The 16,756-nt window shown below is 43.6% G+C and overlaps 2 protein-coding genes across 2 annotated transcripts in view; one reads left to right on the top strand and one right to left on the bottom strand.

The window, feature by feature from the left end:
- On the top strand, positions 1 to 5,737 carry LOC148184479 (serine/threonine-protein kinase PAK 3-like). The gene is made up of 8 exons (XM_088054628.1): positions 1 to 53; positions 1,314 to 1,362; positions 2,553 to 2,665; positions 3,196 to 3,313; positions 3,823 to 3,922; positions 4,360 to 4,556; positions 5,133 to 5,270; positions 5,648 to 5,737. Exons 3-8 carry the CDS (start codon positions 2,604 to 2,606, stop codon positions 5,735 to 5,737), a joined length of 705 nt encoding a protein of 234 aa, XP_087910754.1. The 5' UTR covers positions 1 to 53; positions 1,314 to 1,362; positions 2,553 to 2,603.
- An 8,533-nt stretch (positions 5,738 to 14,270) lies between these two features.
- Positions 14,271 to 16,756, bottom strand: part of LOC102107326 (neuronal acetylcholine receptor subunit alpha-7-like) — a 56,913-nt gene continuing 54,427 nt past the window's right edge. Inside the window, exon 10 of the mRNA XM_005532411.2 lies at positions 14,271 to 15,041. Coding sequence (XP_005532468.1) covers positions 14,520 to 15,041 — 522 coding nt within the window. The 3' untranslated portion in view covers positions 14,271 to 14,519. The remainder of the gene's footprint in view (positions 15,042 to 16,756) is intronic.

Raw genomic sequence — 16,756 nt, 5'->3', positions numbered from 1 at the left:
AGCGAGGGAGATCCAGAGGCGAAATACACAGAACTAGAAACTATTGGCAAAGGGTGAGTGCAGCCACAGTTCCTTCCTCAAAGGGAGGGGCTGCGTATTTTGCTGGTGTCACATCTCCCCAGAGTGACGTCAGGCAAGCTCCAAAGCCGTTCAGACGCTGTGTTGAGATGCTGCCATCTCTCAGTACTTTAGAGCTTAATTTATAACATTTATAGCTGTGGTCCAAAGGCATGGCAAGGACACCTGGATGCTGGCAATGTCTTTTCTGCAGCAAAGAGTAGCACCTGGCAGATCTCCTGTCCCTCAAGTGTGTTGTGCCTGTTTGCCGCTTGTCATAGGAGAAATCATGTCTGAAGAGAATAGAGAATATGTGGGAATGAAAGGAGGCAAAACTTCATTGCCTCAAAGGTCCAGGTAGAGGTCAGGTCAAGATAGCTGTCAGGGGACAGCTCTCAGTAACATTTCTTTCCAGTGTTTTGCGGAAAACAAGATTCAGTGGTCAGGATGAGCACCACCTAGTGTAGAAGGCAAAAGCAGAAATGAAAGCAGCAGCTCTCTTTTGTAGCTGAGGTGGCAAAAGCCAAAGCTTCAGGGGATGCCCAGTGCCAGTGCACTCTAGAGGAAAAGGCATCATCTGCCTGATGGCAGAGCCCTTGTGGATCCTGTGGGGTTTAGGCCTTTCCTGCAAAGAATCCACCCAGCTGTTCCCTTTTGACAGCCAGCTCTGCTGACTGTAAATGGGATTGATTTGCAGCATTTCCTCTATGAGGAGCCAAATGTACAAGAACTCACAGGAAAAGTGGAGGCCTTCCTGTGTCCTGGGCAGTGAAGAGAAGCAGCTGCCGTTGGCTCTTGACCCAGAACGCAGCTGTCTAAGGATCCTGGATTCTGAGTACTTCTCCATTTGTCTGTGCAACAATGGAAACCTTTGCCTTCTCTGGCTGTGGCTGCAGCTATGGCTGGAGACTCCTTTCCTTGCCAGCTGGAGGAAGGAGGTGTGTCTGGAGGCTTTCCTCCGATGGCTGTTACCTGGCTTCAGGCTTCCCAGAAGGCCTGTGTGGTGGTGCCTGAGTTTGGCATAACCTCCAAGGAGAGGTGTGAGAAGGCCCAAGTGGCACGTGTGTGCCTGGAAAAATCCCACACACGCACAGATACAGGAGGAGAAAAGGGAAAAAAAGACCCAGACCAGGATCTGGGCCATGTTCCATTTGCTGTTTGCACCAGGGCTCCTTTTCCTATTGGACTGCGGTGTCTTGCACTTGCTTGCAGGGACTAAAGGACCTCACCTTCCTAAGCTGCTGTTTTGTTTCTAGGGGTTTTGGCACGGTGTTCACGGCAGTGGAGACTGCCACAGGAGAAGAGGTAAGCGTCAAGCAGCGCCGCAGCTGCTGCAGCTCTCAAGTGCCCTCCCCTCTGCTGTGAGCTGTGGCTGAGCTTTGGGTCGCCGGTCGAGCTTTGCTGCAAAGGCAGATGAAGCACAGAGTAGCGTCTGCCTGCCAAATACCGTGGGGACAGATTTTGTTCTCCTCAGCTGCCCCAAGGAATGCAAGGAGGCCAAGCGGAATCTTTCAGAGGAGGACACGCTGGCTGGGTCTTAACACCAAGGGGGTGTCATAGAGCATGGCACTGCTCTTTGGGGCTGCAGCTCGGGGTTCCTGAATTCTCATTTCTGGCTGCTCGCAAACACGTGGGAATTGTGCTGGCAGTTCCTTAGCCACCTGTAGTGCCGCCCTTGGGAACTGTGCTTAGAGAAAGAGGTCTGCAAGGAGTCCCTCAAGGGCTTAAGCCCTGCTCAGAGCCTGCCTGGCGTGTATTGCTAGAGGATCAAGGAGTGGGTTATTTCTTTTTACAGTCAGGCAGTAATTGCAAATGTCAGCGGTGTGAAGGAAGGTGTTTTAGTGGAACGGAATGAAAGTTCCTGAAGCGAGGAAGAGCTAGGATTGTCTTTTTTGGGGGTGTACTCAATGATGTTTTCATGGTCATGGCATTTTTTCTGTAAAGTATGCAGGGTTGTATTTCTTAGGGGGAATACCCTCAGGATGTTTTTAGGACGGCATTTTATCTGTCATGTCTGTAAGAGTTTGCTTTCTGTTGTGCAATGGAGAACAGTGCCAGTGGCTGCTGGAGTAATGATGAAGCCCCCTAGAATTGCCAAAGCTTTCCCAGCAGTTTTGCTTGGTTTTCACCAGCACAGAATGGCTTCCTGCTTCCAAGAGGTGTATGAATGAAAATGATGATGATGATGAAATAAGGCCCTGGGGAAGACTGTGGGCACAGGGAGTGATGTTAGAGTTTTGAGGTGGAGAGTTTAGGACCTGGTGTTTCTCCTGGGTTTACAAGGCAAAGGATGTCTGGCTCTGTGTCCTGGGACGGGTGCCCAAGGAAGCGGTGTAAGAGGCTCTGGCAAGCTCAGCTTCGAGTTCCTCTGATGTCTAGTTGGAAGGGAGTTAGGTCCAGCCCAGCTCTGTCATCCCAAGATCACTGTCTCCATATTCCCCTTGTGGTCTTGTGCCACAGATTTCTTTGATTCATGGTTTTCCATGTTGTTTTAGGTGGCTATAAAGAAAATCAGTCTGGTGGATGACAACAGCAGTGAACTATGCATGAATGAAATCCAGGTCATGCGTGACAATAAGAACTCCAACATTGTGAACTACATAGACAGGTGAGTGGTTCTGCTATTCTGCCGTGAAGGGTCCTTCACACCCTGCAAGCCAGAGGTTCAGCCACTCCTTTGGTGGCTGGCAGAGGATGGAGCTGTTAATTCCTGTTTCTGGGCTGATCTACAGCATCTTGGGAGGAGATTGCATTGGGGCTGCATTAATCTTTGTGAGCATACATAGTTTGAAGTGCTCTTTCCAAGACCTGACTTGGCCCTGTCTTACTGAGCCGAGAGCCTGAAAGTTCCTGCCCTCTCTCCACATTGTTTTGTTGGGTTTAGGGTTTGATTTTTTTTTCCTATGGGTCTTAAGTGCTGCCAAAGCACTGTAGATCGTATTTCCCTTGGCCTGTTCCCAGCGTTTTGCATGGCTGTGGATACCAAGAAGTCTTTTAGACTGCACAGAGTTCAAGCCCTTTAGAACCTAGTGAAAGACCATTGACTTCCTCCTGTCTTCCTCTGCGAGAGACAGGGAAACAAGAATCCGTCATGTAAATGCACGCATTCATTCCCGGGCTGTTGCTTTCTCCTTTCAGCTACCTGGTTGACGAGGACCTCTGGCTCGTGATGGAATACATGGACGGAGGTTCTTTGCACGATGTCATTCGAGAGACTCGTATGGCAGAAGGAGAGATAGCAACTGTCTCTCGGGAGGTAAGGGATGTGCTTGTGCTTCCCATGGCTTGGGCGGGCTGCTCCTCCCCCATGGCTGCTAAGGAGAGGAGCGGTGTCATCTTCCAAGCTTCCTTTCTGCCTTTCTGCTACGACAGGCTGTAGCAAGAGCACCTGAGGTGCCTGCCAGTGTGCCTGCCCTTCTTCTGGTGTGTTTGTTTGTGTTTGCCTCTCTAAACACTTGCCTGGAGCTTGTGTGAAATGCACTCCTGCTGGAGGGAGCACAGCCACTGCAGGAGTGGTCTTGCAGTCTGTGTTTGCAGGGCCAGAGGAACAATTGCCCTTTCTCTTTCAAAAGCAACTACACCCTCAGTTAGAAAGGCAGCGCTGTCCTTGTGTTGGAGCAGCAAGCTCTTGGCCTTGCCAGCAGCCTGTCCTGCCATGGCTGAGCATCCCTCAGCAAGTCAGTCTTGCAGATGTGCCACTTCCCTGTTTGTGGGATGCAATCCGAACGGGAACTCTTAGGCTGGTGTTTCTTTTTCCTCTCTTAGTGCCTGCAAGGCCTGGATTTCCTTCACTCCAAGCAAGTCATCCACCGAGACATCAAAAGCCACAACATTCTCCTGGGCTTGGACGGATCTGTCAAGTTGGGTGGGTGTCGTTGGCCAGGCTGAGCTGTGGTGGGCTGCGGTGTGGGGCTGCCTTTGGGTGACTGCCAGTTCCTCAAGAGTGGTGCCTGTGGCAGTGCAGGCTGCCCTGCTGCCAGCGCAGAGCATGGCTGCAAGGTGCAGGGAGGTGTGGCTGGCAAGAAGGTGGTGTCAGGAGTGGCCTTGGGTTGTGTGTGTCCCTTCCTGAGCGAGGCAATTACAGCCTACAGCTTCAGGGAGCTAACAGCCACCGCATGAAACTGGGGGCTTTTGCTAAGCGGCCAATTCCATAGTTCCTTGGCTGCAGGCCTGATGAATGCCCATATGGCCCCTTTTGCAGGTGGATTCCACACTGCTTTCTTGGACTTGGTACCGTGGGGAATTCTTTTGTTGGCTTTCCTAATTTGCGTTGCCTTGATCAGAGTGGTTTCTTCTCCTCAGCTGATTTTGGCCTCGCTGCTCAGCTCACTGCTGAGCAGAGCAAACGGAGATCAGCTGTTGGCACTACTTACTGGATGGCGCCAGAAATTTTCATCAGGAAGCCCTATGGCCCCAAAGTGGACATCTGGTCCCTTGGCATCGTGGGGATCGAGATGGTGGAAGGAGCGCCTCCTTACCGGATGAAAACCTCCCGCACGGTACGCTGCAGCTACTCTCTGTCACTCTAACAGAATCTGCCCCATCCTTCTGCCTGAGAAGCTGGTTAACACCTGGAGACGATAGGTTCCAGGCTGCATAGTCTCTTGAGCTTCTTGTCCAGATTATCCCCCTGCCATTTCATCATGAAAACCACAAAACAACGTGATGCCTTTTGCTAGATGGAAGCTCTGCCTAAGGGAGCAGGGAGCGGTGCTGCGCTGCCTTTAATGGAACAATACTTGGGAAAAGTAGAGTTGGAACAAATTCTGCCATCCAAGTTGCCTGTAGAGTTAGTGTCAGTGCTCAGAGAAGCAAAGTGTGCTTTTGCTGATGGAGTTGCTCCTAATTCCATCAGCCAGTGAAATCAGGGGTCAAGGCAAGTGCCTTTGCATGTTGGAGTAGCTGTGGCTGTAAGTGGCTTTGGGTTCTTTTGGCTGGGGTAGGAAAGACATCTCCCAGCCTCTGGCAGGCAGGAAGATGCCACTGGAGAGTGGAGCTTGTCTGGTGGGAGGTCTATTTGAGCAGTTTGGGCTGCGGAGGAGACAGGTAGAGTTTGGTGTTTCCTTCTTCTCCAGGTTCAACAGCTGATAAGCTCCGGGGGCTCCCCAAAGCTGCAGAACCCCAGGCAGCAGTCGCCTTGGTTGCGGGACTTTCTGCACTGCTGCCTGGAGACAGACGAGGACAGGCGCTGGTCTGCCCAGGAGCTTCTGCAGGTAAAAGGCAAAGCGGCTGCAGGGTGCGCCAGCTGCCCGCTGCCAGGGGCTCCTCATCTGCTCAAGTGCAAGGCATCAGATGGACCCCGCTCCTAAGAACGGTCTGCAGGCTTTCCAAAGGAAAACGAAGGAGAATCCTGGCCTGGGGTGGGTTGGAAGGAGCCTTTCAAGGTCTCCCAGACCAAATCTCCTTAAGCTGAAGACATCTGTGTCAATGGAGTCGTGGGACTGTGAGCCATGTTTGCCTGTGGTCGCAAGGTCCTGGATGTGGAGACAGAGGTGCACAGAGTGCCCTCATTTCTGCATTTATTCTGTAGCCAGAGAAAGCCTGTTTCAGCCTGTGAGGAAAGTTCATTTCTTGTTTTTCTCTTTGTCAGCATCCGTTTGTAACCTCAGCCAAGCCATCCTCCAGCCTGACACCTCTGATCATGGCAGCGCAGCAGTTTATGGCCTACAGGAGATACTAGCCCTGGAGGAGGCCATTGTTGTTTTTTGTAGTTTGTAGTTTGTAGTTTGTGGGTTGTAGTTTGTAGTTTGTTTTTTGTAGTTTGTAGTTTGTAGTTTGTTTAGATTGATAGTCAAAATAAATAGTTGTCTTGGTTTTGGAAGACAAGTGTCTGCTAAAGAGGGCAGGAGCCTCCCCTGGAAAGAGAATGTAGACCCCCTCCCTCCAAATTATTATAATTCTGAAATCAAGGGGCTCTCAGGCAGGGATCTGGGGATAGGAATAACAGTTCTTTACTAGTATTCATAACCAGGCACACAAAAACCAATAAGTTCAGTGCTAGCAACAAAACAGAACCAGGGACCCCATGACAGCCTTCTGGGCTGAGATGGGAAGGGATGGAGGAGAGGCTTTGCTTCACAAACCCCCTTGGGCGGGCAGTCCCGGTGCTCCTGCAGGGTTCTGAGGAACACTCCGCTGGAGCAGCAGGGATGAGCTGGGATCCTGGGCCGATGGATGAGGTGTATCAGCAACCCTGCAGCAGTGGCTGGCACTGCCACACGTCCCGGCAGGACAGGGGGTGCGAGGCCACCAATGAAGAGGGGAGAAGGAGAAGAAGCAGCAGCTCCATCTGGGTGATGGCGAAATTCCCTTCTCCCCACCGCAACAGCTCTGCACACCCAAAGTGTCCTTCTCCAAAGCTGAAGAAGCCACCAAACTGTCCCCACCCTCCCCTTTTCCTACCCCCCTTCCCCCCCTGGGCCCGGCTGAACTCTTCGTGTTCTTCAAGTATCCACCACGTACCCCCAGTTAGGTTTTCCCCGCAACTAATGGGTAAAAATTCCACAGGTAACTGAAAGAACTAAAAGAAGGGCACCTAACCCCCAACAATAATATAAAACCTTCACTGTGTGGGAAGCTTCCCTTTGTTCTCACCCTGTGAATAAACTCTAAATTTGCTTCTGAATGGCCAAGTGTTTCTTAAACATGGGAAGACCCAAGGATGGGGTTTGTGGCACGGTTTGGAAGTGGGCAAAGGTCTTCTTCCTTCATTGCCTCCAGACCACAACCTCTTGTGGCCATACAGGCTTGCAGCTGTGAACAGAAGAGCTGAGCAGGACGAAACAGAGCGGAGCAGTGGTGTCACTGCTGGGGACGCCACAGTGGCTGTGGTTGTGTTGCAGCTCCTGGGCAAGGTTGGGAGGGTCTGTGTAGCTCTGGGCAGAGTGGGAGGCAGCCGGGCTTCTCTGCAGGCTCAGGCGCAAGGGAGAGTCCAGCGGGAATGGAAGTTCTGCCATGGGAACCAAGGCTGATGTGAGGGAGGGAAAACTTGAGCAGGTTGGATCTGTGTGAGCCACGGCCTCTCTCAGCCTCTCTCTCATTTGAGACTGAGACTCGGTCAGTCTCAACGTCACATTCTCGGCAGTGTGAAATGTGGCTCACTTTTGATAGAATTAAGAGGGGACAAATTCTTTGAAGCACAATCTATTTACTGATACCAACAAATCAGCTGAGTTGGGTGTGTGTCTCTCCTCTGAGAGTTGCACACGCACTTCACTGAAATGGCAACCTTTTTATACCCTTTTGCGGCCGGGGGTCCCTGTTCCCTTTCCCGTTGCTTGGGTACTCAGGAACTTTCCCTGTCTCCTCACTGCCTACCCTTCCCCCAGAACCTCCTTCCCCCTCCCCTCCCATCTTTCTCCCTTTTCTGGTTGCATCTTCAAATGTGTTTCTTTTTTTGGTTCTGGACAACACTTAACAGGTGCGAAGAACAGATCAAATAAACCCCATGTAAACCATAGAAAACTGACTGGAGATCAGAATTTCATTTTTCCTTTTTTTCCTCCATATCTGTTCTGGACTGAAGCAAAATGCTTTCTCATGTCCCATGGCAGCCACCACATCTGAAGGAGCTGCCCAGACAGAGCTCGCTTGGGGTTGTGCTGCATGACAGGTTGGGAGGAGACACAGCCAGGACAGGTGACCCAAAGTGGCCAAAGGAATATTCCAGACCATCTGACATCCTGCTATGTAGTTCAAGCTGAGTGCAAGAAGGAGGAAGGAGGAAGGAGGGCATACTTGGATTGATGGCACTTGCTCTCCCAAGTCACTGTGAGGCGTGAGGGGGCCCTGCTATCCTGGAGATGTGAAACACCTGCCTGCTCCTGGGGAATGGGGAATGAGTTCTTTGGGTTTTTTGCTTGCGTGTGTGGCTTCTGTATTCCCTATGCAACTGAAATGTTCTTCACCTGTGAGTTTCCCAGCTTTTACCCTTCCAATTCTCTGCCCAGTCCATCCCACTGGTGGAACATTGAGCAAGAATGGCTGTGTGTGGAGCCTGCTTGCTGGCTGGGGTTAAACCACATCACAGGGTCACAGGAGATTCCTCATCTATGGAAAACTGTGAAGCTGATCTGCAAGTGTTACATTCAGCACTCCATTCAGTACCAGAGCAGGTAACTGCCAATCACAGATAAGGATTTCTTTGAAATTTCATTTTTCTCTTCAACATTTTCATCTTTTTGAGCTGGAAAGTGAACGTTTGAATCCACAAAATATTAAAGCTAAACCTTTGCTAGGTGCTGAGTAAAGGTTACATCATTGTGTACTGACATGGGATCATTGAACCATAATATCACAGGATCATAGGATGGTTTGTGCTGGAAGGGACCTTAAAGATCATCTAATTGCAACCCCCCTGCCGTGGGCAGACACATCTTGCACTAGACCAGAGCTCAGAGCACTATCCAAACTGGCCTTGAACACTTTCAGGGATAGGGCATCCACAACTTCTCTGGGAAACCTGTTCCAGTGTCTCACTACCCTCACAGTAAAGAATTTCATTCCAACATCTGATTTAACTCTCCTCTTGTAGTTTAAAATCCTTCCCCCTTTCTCTACCAAAATCTGCCCTACTACAATGCTGTACTACATACATATCAGAAATCTTTACCTGAAACACCATCAAGACTATTTTTTTCTCCCCCACAAATTCACACAATATTATAAGGGAACTTTTTTTGCCTTTTTCTTTTGCTCTTTATTTTTTTTTTTAATCAATGAAAAGGGTCTTTTCATTCCTTTTTTTGATGTGAAATTTCTGTGGGAAAAAACCCTTGGTGCTATTTGATAAAAATAGCTAAATCTATGACTTTAACCTTGAGGGATACAGAAGTTAAAGGATATTTAGATTTCTAAGGATGCCTTCACATTTTTTATGTTCTGTCACTGAATATTAATAATGAATGTGGCTTGAAAGTTTTGGAATGCAATGTCATGTGCCTGAAAGCCAAGAGTGTCACAGATATGATCTTTAAATTTATTTTGATTAGAATTCACTGTACCATGTCATGTACGCTTCCCCTTTCTGGATGCTGTATATGTTGTATAACCATGCAAATAATTTCAACAAAAATAATAAGGAAATAGATACTCCTAAAGACACAGTACCATATTCCTGTCCTTGGTCTGGAATTTAGATCCTGTTTTCTCTCATAAATGGATTTAAAAATCCAAGAAGATATAATGTCTGTATGAGTTAAGCATGTGTTCTGAAAATCAAAAACGTTGAATTTTCTTTTTTCAATAGTATCTCTTTTTAGAGCTTGCCATCTGAATGAATGCATGTTTTTTTACTAGCATTCAGTTCTTTTTTTTTCTTGCATTGTAATTGTATTTGCTTTTTTGTTTTAGTTCAACACATTTTTTCTTTCAGTCAGACAAGCCTATCTGACCTGTGTCAAATCTACGTTTTATTTGCAAAGGTCTTCATCAGTTTCTTCCATTAAATGAAAATCTAAAGGGGCAAGGTGCTGACAGCCTGTGTAACAACTCAGAGGCTTCTATTCACAGAATAAATTCTCTATGTGTTGAAGAACTAGTAAACTTTCCGTTCCAAAATTGTGTCTGTGACATGATCAAGGTATTCCCAATATTAAAATAACTGTGCCATGATTAGGACTTTGATTGCTAATAATGATCATGATTATCACCGTAAAGATTTTTTTACTCATACCTAATCAGCTAACAATCCAGACATTTTGCTTTGTCACATGAAAGGTGGGTTTTTCAAGTGATTGAGACTACTGGATTAATTTATATGCTAGATATTAGCAAGGAGCAATAAATATGTCAATAATTTATTAGGGAAACTGAATTCTCTGTTATTGGAAGTTAAGATTAAGCACCTTTTGAAAGCACTTGAGACACAGCCACTCTTGCTCCCATACTGGGACAGGAGAAAAATGGTGTGAATTATTTGTATGATTCAACAGACTTGACAAGGAGTCAGAGTTAGAGACCTGAAGACCATCTGAAATGGTGTCAGAAGGCAGTTGTGATGGAGTTTAGGTTTAACAGCTGCAGTATCAAACATAAAACCAAGATGCACTTCTGCTCCTACCAGTGCAGAGCCCTTCATATTCTCTAGCTCATTCAACAAGAAATAAAAGGAGGCAGCATTCTGAACACATGCTTTCTTACCTACATTGAAACTTGGAGTTTCAAATGCTTCATGTCCTTTTGTTAGCGTTCAGGAACACACATAATCATGAAATGATTATATGAGGCTGCTTTATTGAAGAGCTCTGGGTGTCAGGGGTACACATACCCAAATCTGACCCGATTTGGTTTTGAGTTGAACATGTTTTATACTCTATCGTTATACAACTTACATATTAATTATTAAACTTACATTGTTCTATTGTAAGCATTGTTTTTACCCAAGCACGGATTTCTTGTGATCCCCCCCAGCCCCCTAACATTGTTCCTCATGTTCTTTAAACTATAATTATATCTAATCACATCTAACAATTGTATCATTTATCATATACTGACTACACAAGTGCAGTTTGACCTAATCTTTAGCAAGCACAAGGCCTAACATTTCTCAGGGCCTACTTTTCCCAGGGCTTTCCAAACCTAACTTTCTTTCTAAGTCTCTGAATTTTCTAAGATTTTAGAACCTTTTACTATCACTTTCTCCCTTAGTCTCCTTGTCTTCAAGAAAAAAAAAAGCATCAAAACCTAGAAACCCTTGTTTAGCATCTAATTCCAAACTGGGTATGTAATTCTGGAAAGCCTTTCAGCCAGAGGATCACTGCTCAGCCCAATCTCTTAACCCAGATGTAACCTCACTAAGTGTTTAACAGAGTTCTAAATTTTTTTTTCCAAATTATGCCAAGAGGAGCCTCACAAAAAGGAAGGCAAATCAGCCTTCAAACCCTTAAAGTTTTGCCTTTATTTATTTCTGTGGGGATTTTACAGTATTTGGGGATTTCTCAGTATTTGACATTCTTATTGTCTAAAATCCCAGATTAGTCCTGTTCTTCATTAACTCTCTTCTGATTTACAGCATCCTCTTTTCCTAGGCACTTGGTAATTCAGAATAATGGGTTTAGATTATGATCCCCTTCTTCTTTATTGTCATCAATACTGAAAAGTTAATTTCAAATGGAAGAAGTATGCAGCCTTACTGTAATAAAGAAATACTTCGATATTCACTGCTGGAAGTTATACAGCTGTATTTCTCATGGTGGCAGATAACTTAGAAAACTTGCAAGACAAAAATGTTCTACCAAAACCAAAAAACCACAGATTTTCATGTGTGTATCTAGATATGTTAAGGTAACTCATGAGTTAAAGTAAAGATTGTGTTTGACTATATGAACAGTTCTTTGTGTTTGATGAATAAACCAGGGCAGACTCTCATCTTGTAATGTTGAATAGCTTCATGGCAGGAACCCACAGTGTCTCCTGGGAAATAAGGTGCTCCTCAGCAAGATAAAGTGCACAAGGACCTTTACTATTATGTTCTGTATTATCAGGGGACAGTAAGATCACCACACCTTGTGTAACATTGCTGTAAGTGCCTGGATTTTGGAAAGGATATTATTAGTTAGTTAGGGTTAGTTTCTTGTTGCCATTTAACCTTTCCAATCAATTTGGGATCTTTTCCTTCTCTTGGAATTAAATACACCATGACACTAACTGGTGATGCCATGAAGAGCTGCGAATCAGTATGTATCAATTTTTCCAAGTGTAATGTAATTCTCAGGAAAATCTTAGATTTGTTCACACATTTTTCTGCAATGTTCTCTATGTAAAGTAGACATTTTCTCCTGCTATTTTACATAGTTTATTCTAAAAACCTTGTGTAACAATGTTATTACCTTTCAGAAGGCCAAGTGATAAGCAGATAGCTAAAGGATCTGCCTAATATGTGATCTGAGAAAGTAATCAGCAATTAGTTTCAGTCCAGTGTAAAGAGCTGTAAATTGCATACCACTAATACAACTTGAGTTTTAGGACATTTCTATAGGACACAATCCAGCCTTGGCAATCTAACAGCATAAAGTCATGGCCTATAAATGGAATATTTTTATTTGCACTGACTTTTATATATGAAAAAAAGTTACTGAAACTTATTTTTCACTGTTGTTTTCAGACAGTTTTCATCCTCCTTCTAATCCTAAGGTCTATCCATCCAGTTAAAAATACTCTTATACAACAACACATTTCATGTAAGGGAACATTCTTTGCATTAGGAGGCTAAGTTTTTGTGACTATGTGCTTTAACATTAGCTTTTACCTTTTTTATCCTGTCACTGAAAATTACTTTCAAAAATGCTTTTCAAGAAAAATATTAGTGGTCCTTGAACAAGTACTCCAAAATTCATTTAGCATCCTTCATCACAAGTTGCAGAAATAGTTGGATATTTAGACTTCTAACTAACAGAAAAATGAAATGAGTATTTCAGCTTCTGTCCAAGAGAAGAGCCTGGTATAACTAACCCAAACCCCCAAAATGATTCTGCTCTTCCTTGAGGTTTTTCTATTAGGAAAAATCCTCCTGAATCCCATTCTGTACCTCAGCAAGCACAATTTTGAGAAATAATCAGGTGTCAGGAGTTTTGTCCTATATGCTTGGAAAGAATTACTTAGAGCACTAGTGCTCCTATGAAGAAGACATTTCTCTGAAATATGGATAGAATTTCCAGAAGGGGGTTTTACATCAGCCATTGTTACCACGTGGAGTTACACCTGGAGCTGAAGTAAGCAGGAAAGCTTTGTGAAATATAAAACAGGTCACTGTAGTCAGGACCTTCTCAGGTTGACCTCCTTAGGTGCTTTTTTTGAACATAACTCCATGAAGTGCAATAAATCCATGGTTGTAATGATCTAATCTTACTGCTACAGAGGTTTAACATTCAAAACAGTGAAGTCTGTTTAAAGCCAGTAAACACCACCTAATAAAGGCCATAATGGAAAAGCTGAGGGACCTTTTCCTTAAATAGTCACATATGACTTCAATCTGTAGACCTACCAGCTTCACCATCCATTTTATATGGAAGCACTTTCCTTTGAGTAAAAACATGATCATCTTCTTTCTCTCCAAACAGTGATGGTGGGAAGGATCCCATTACACAGATAGGGAAATGTTAATTTTTTATTAGCCCCGGAAAAACAGGAAGCTGAAAGTCAGCCAGAGCAGAAAATAGATTGATATTTTCTTCCAGTGAATATTCAAAGATGTGTTGTGTTACTCCAAACAGGATAGGTGTCTACATCAGACCTTATCCTTTTGTAGCTCTGCAGTGATCAGCAGGGAAAATAAAATCATGCAACAAAGGTGTCATTTCCACCCACACTACTGGGTAGAAAAAAAGCTGCTATTGAGAATAGTGCTTTTTTCCCCCCCTTATATTTCAGGAAGTGGCATCATTCAATTATGTTTTCTTAATATACAGACATTATATTAGAGAACATTTAGGGACAGAAAATTGATAATGAACATTGATACATTAAAGTTCAGCAAAATAAAATTAGTCTTTTATACACTCCTTTTAACAAAACCTAGTGACCACATGGAAAGGAGAATAGAATTTACTAATAGAATTTTCAAAAAATACTACTTTGGTGGTATAGACTAGATAGGAAATCTGAACCAAATTAAATCTATGGACCATTTCCTAGATATTATGGAGATACAAGATTCTGCCCTATTTGCACAAAATTAGACAGTATTAGTTTGGCAACTGCTTTCCAGGAGAGCAGTGATATTTCAAATTAAGTAGACTTTCAAGGTGACGGAAAAAGTTAAGCAAGCATTGTAAATTATATAGACGATTGTCAGCAAGGAGAAAGAATTTTCTTTCCAATGTCACAACTAATATTTCCTAATTAAAAGAAAAAAACAAAACTGAACTGATTTTCTGGGGAAGATACATTCTTAACAAATTTACCAAGAAAACATTCCAGTCATTGTGCTAGCTTGAGCTAATATGATGATGGTTTATTTTCGTAAATACAATATACAGCATCATGAGACTGGAGATATGTCTTCCAAATCTGAGAAGTGCATGTCACAGCCACACCAAACAATAATTATAAAACACAGACATACTGAAAACAGCAAAACAATGCAAAACTTATCATTTTCAATAATAATTTAAATTAACAATATCCAAAAGTTCACAAATTCAAAGTAATACATTGCTACTACTGTTAACTTGTAATAAATATATTATAGTATAGTAATGTTTTGAATTCCTGTCTATCACTTATAACAGATCATGACAAAAGTACATGTGGCACTAGTCTATGAAATAAGTAACAGAGTTCAATATATTTACTATTCAGTAACTACAATCACTAACATCAGGAATAATTATGTCCTGAAATTATTTTAATCCCCTTCTGTGTATGTTAGCACATATAAGTACACTTCTCTATTTGAGTTAAATTATCTAGTAAAATTACTGGCAATATTCACTTTTTGATTATCATGCTCATCTTTGACAACCTTATGCAAAATCCTTTGAAACAGCTTCTATAAAATTTGGAGCAGACATGAGTATTGTAAATGTGCAAATGATGGCAAAAAGGGTAAATGCAACCAGACATAACCTGTCTATGACAGCAGCTGCAAACTTCCACTCACTGCAGATCTCTTCACCCTCATCTTGCTTCCTGAATCGCATTGCTATGAACTGCACTTCCTCCAGGATCTTCACAATCACTGGAAGAGTATCCATTAAACCTTTCTTTTGCACGAGCTCAATATCTTCTGCTAAGGGGCAAGTCATCTTTCCGCCCTTGCTGCCCAGGTCGTTTTTCTGTGGGCAGCATGGGCTCTCCATGGCGTGGTAGCTGTAGACGGTGTTGCCATTGCTGGACTGGTGCCCAGGAAGGACATTCACCTCCATGCTGTTTACGCTCAGCTGGTGCTTGGAATAGCTATACTTGCAAGAGAGGGGCTTTATATTTTCCCCAGGTTTTTTCATTCGTAAAAACCAAGCACACCAATTCAGCAGGATGACACGGACCTGAAAGAGAGTTACCATGGCAGAAATACTCTTCGGCATTTTAAAAGTTTTTGAAACATTTTGAGACTAGCTAGTCTGCACAGTCTCTGATTTCTGTGTTCTCCAGCTATCTGCTTTCAAAATGTTTCTTTGAGGGTCTGGCTTTTTACCGAGGATAGCCTTTTTTTTGGATCTGTCTTGAACATAGGGGTAGACAATGTGCACTTAGTTTATAAACCAAAAGAGATGCAAAATCTTACTTTACAGGATGGTCCTTGGAGACCATCTTTATCAAGCACTCCCAGATCTCTGCAGTTGAGTAGACAGCACAAAACTGGCTGTATGGTTTTCAAACATTTCTCAGATTGTAAGGAAAGAGATACAGTCAAATACTTCTGGGGGCCAATGTTTTGATTTTGCTGAAAAAAAATCGCTATACAACAGATTCTAGAACATTTCCCATCCCCACTGCTATTTTTTACATCTAAATAAAAGACCTTGGCTGGGTTTTTGTGGTTTTTTTGAAAGCTATTTTATACTCCTTTGAGGAGTGCAACCACATAATACAGCAGGCTTTTTTTCAAAAGAGTAAATAAATTACATTTAGCAGTTCAAAATTGGAGTGCTACTATTAACTGCTGTCATATCCCTGTGTTCTGGTGCATCACAAGATGCTCTAATGTGCACATGGCAGACTGTGCCTCATATGTTTCTTGTCAAGGTCATTAAGCGAGCCAACTCTGGAGAGTGAATCCAGATTTTTTTCCCAGTGAACTGATCTTCAGATGTTTGGTCTGAAATTTGAGCCTGCTAGAATTCCTGTTGGTAACACTGTTAAACGCAAAAGGCAGGAGGAAGCTGTGGATTCAGTAAGGTCTTGTGTGAAGAACAACAAGGTAAATTAGCAAAATCTTGTGATTATAAGATCCTCCAGGTGTTATGCATACAAAACGGGCATTTACAATGTTCTTGAAAGGGAACAGGCCTCTTTGATGACTTTATCATCCTGCCTGCAAGCCAAATAATCTGACATTGAGGAGAGAACATATATGGCCTCTGGTTGCTTTTTTGAGCCTTGACTCACAAGGACTCCCTATGTAATCCTGTTCCTGTGACTTTGGTCATGTTTGACTTGGGACCACACTTTGCCTCCAAAGCTGTTTTAGATGCAGAAAAAGTTGGCTGCTGTGTTTGCACAGTACAGATAAGGACTGGGGAAATTGCAGCTAGCACTCTGAGTTCCTGCTGTAATGAGAAGCATAATTTCAGAAAGGAGGGAGCACTAATAAACACAGATAGGAATAATAGTAATAGTAATAGTAATAGTAATAGTAATAGTAATAATAATAATAATAATAATAATAATAATAATAATAATAATAGTATAGCCAAAACAAATGACTAGTGAAAGGCAGTTACACAATTTTTTAGTTCTGCAATGTGAAGTCTTCTAGGTCAAAGCCCTATACCATTTTCTGTGAGAAATTTTGATCTCTACCACTAGTGAATTTTTTGTTCTTCATTATTTTCATGGTATTGGCTGAAATAGAGTTAATATTTTTCCTAGAAGCAGTGTGGTGTTCTAGATTCAGTCTGAGAATAATGTTGATAAAACACTGATGTTGTGGTTGTTGGAAAGTAGTGCTTACTCTGAATCAAGGACTTTGCAGTTTCCTATGCTCTGCCAGTGAGCAGGCGCACACAATGCCATGAGGAAGCACGGCCAGGACAGCTGA

The sequence above is a fragment of the Pseudopodoces humilis genome, chromosome 4 (assembly GCF_049639895.1).
Source record: "Pseudopodoces humilis isolate 2021_Gansu_Grassland_sample_001 chromosome 4, ASM4963989v1, whole genome shotgun sequence".
Taxonomy (NCBI): Eukaryota; Metazoa; Chordata; class Aves; order Passeriformes; family Paridae; genus Pseudopodoces; species Pseudopodoces humilis.
This window is presented reverse-complemented; position numbering and strand designations above follow the sequence as displayed.

Bases quoted from the DNA above. Each gene is read 5' to 3' on its own strand.
- LOC148184479 (XM_088054628.1), top strand. From the start codon at position 2,604: ATGAATGAAATCCAGGTCATGCGTGACAATAAGAACTCCAACATTGTG. The intron at 3,923-4,359 runs GTGGGTGTCGTT...TCTTCTCCTCAG, and splicing joins GGACGGATCTGTCAAGTTGG to CTGATTTTGGCCTCGCTGCT. The intron at 4,557-5,132 runs GTACGCTGCAGC...CTTCTTCTCCAG, and splicing joins GGATGAAAACCTCCCGCACG to GTTCAACAGCTGATAAGCTC.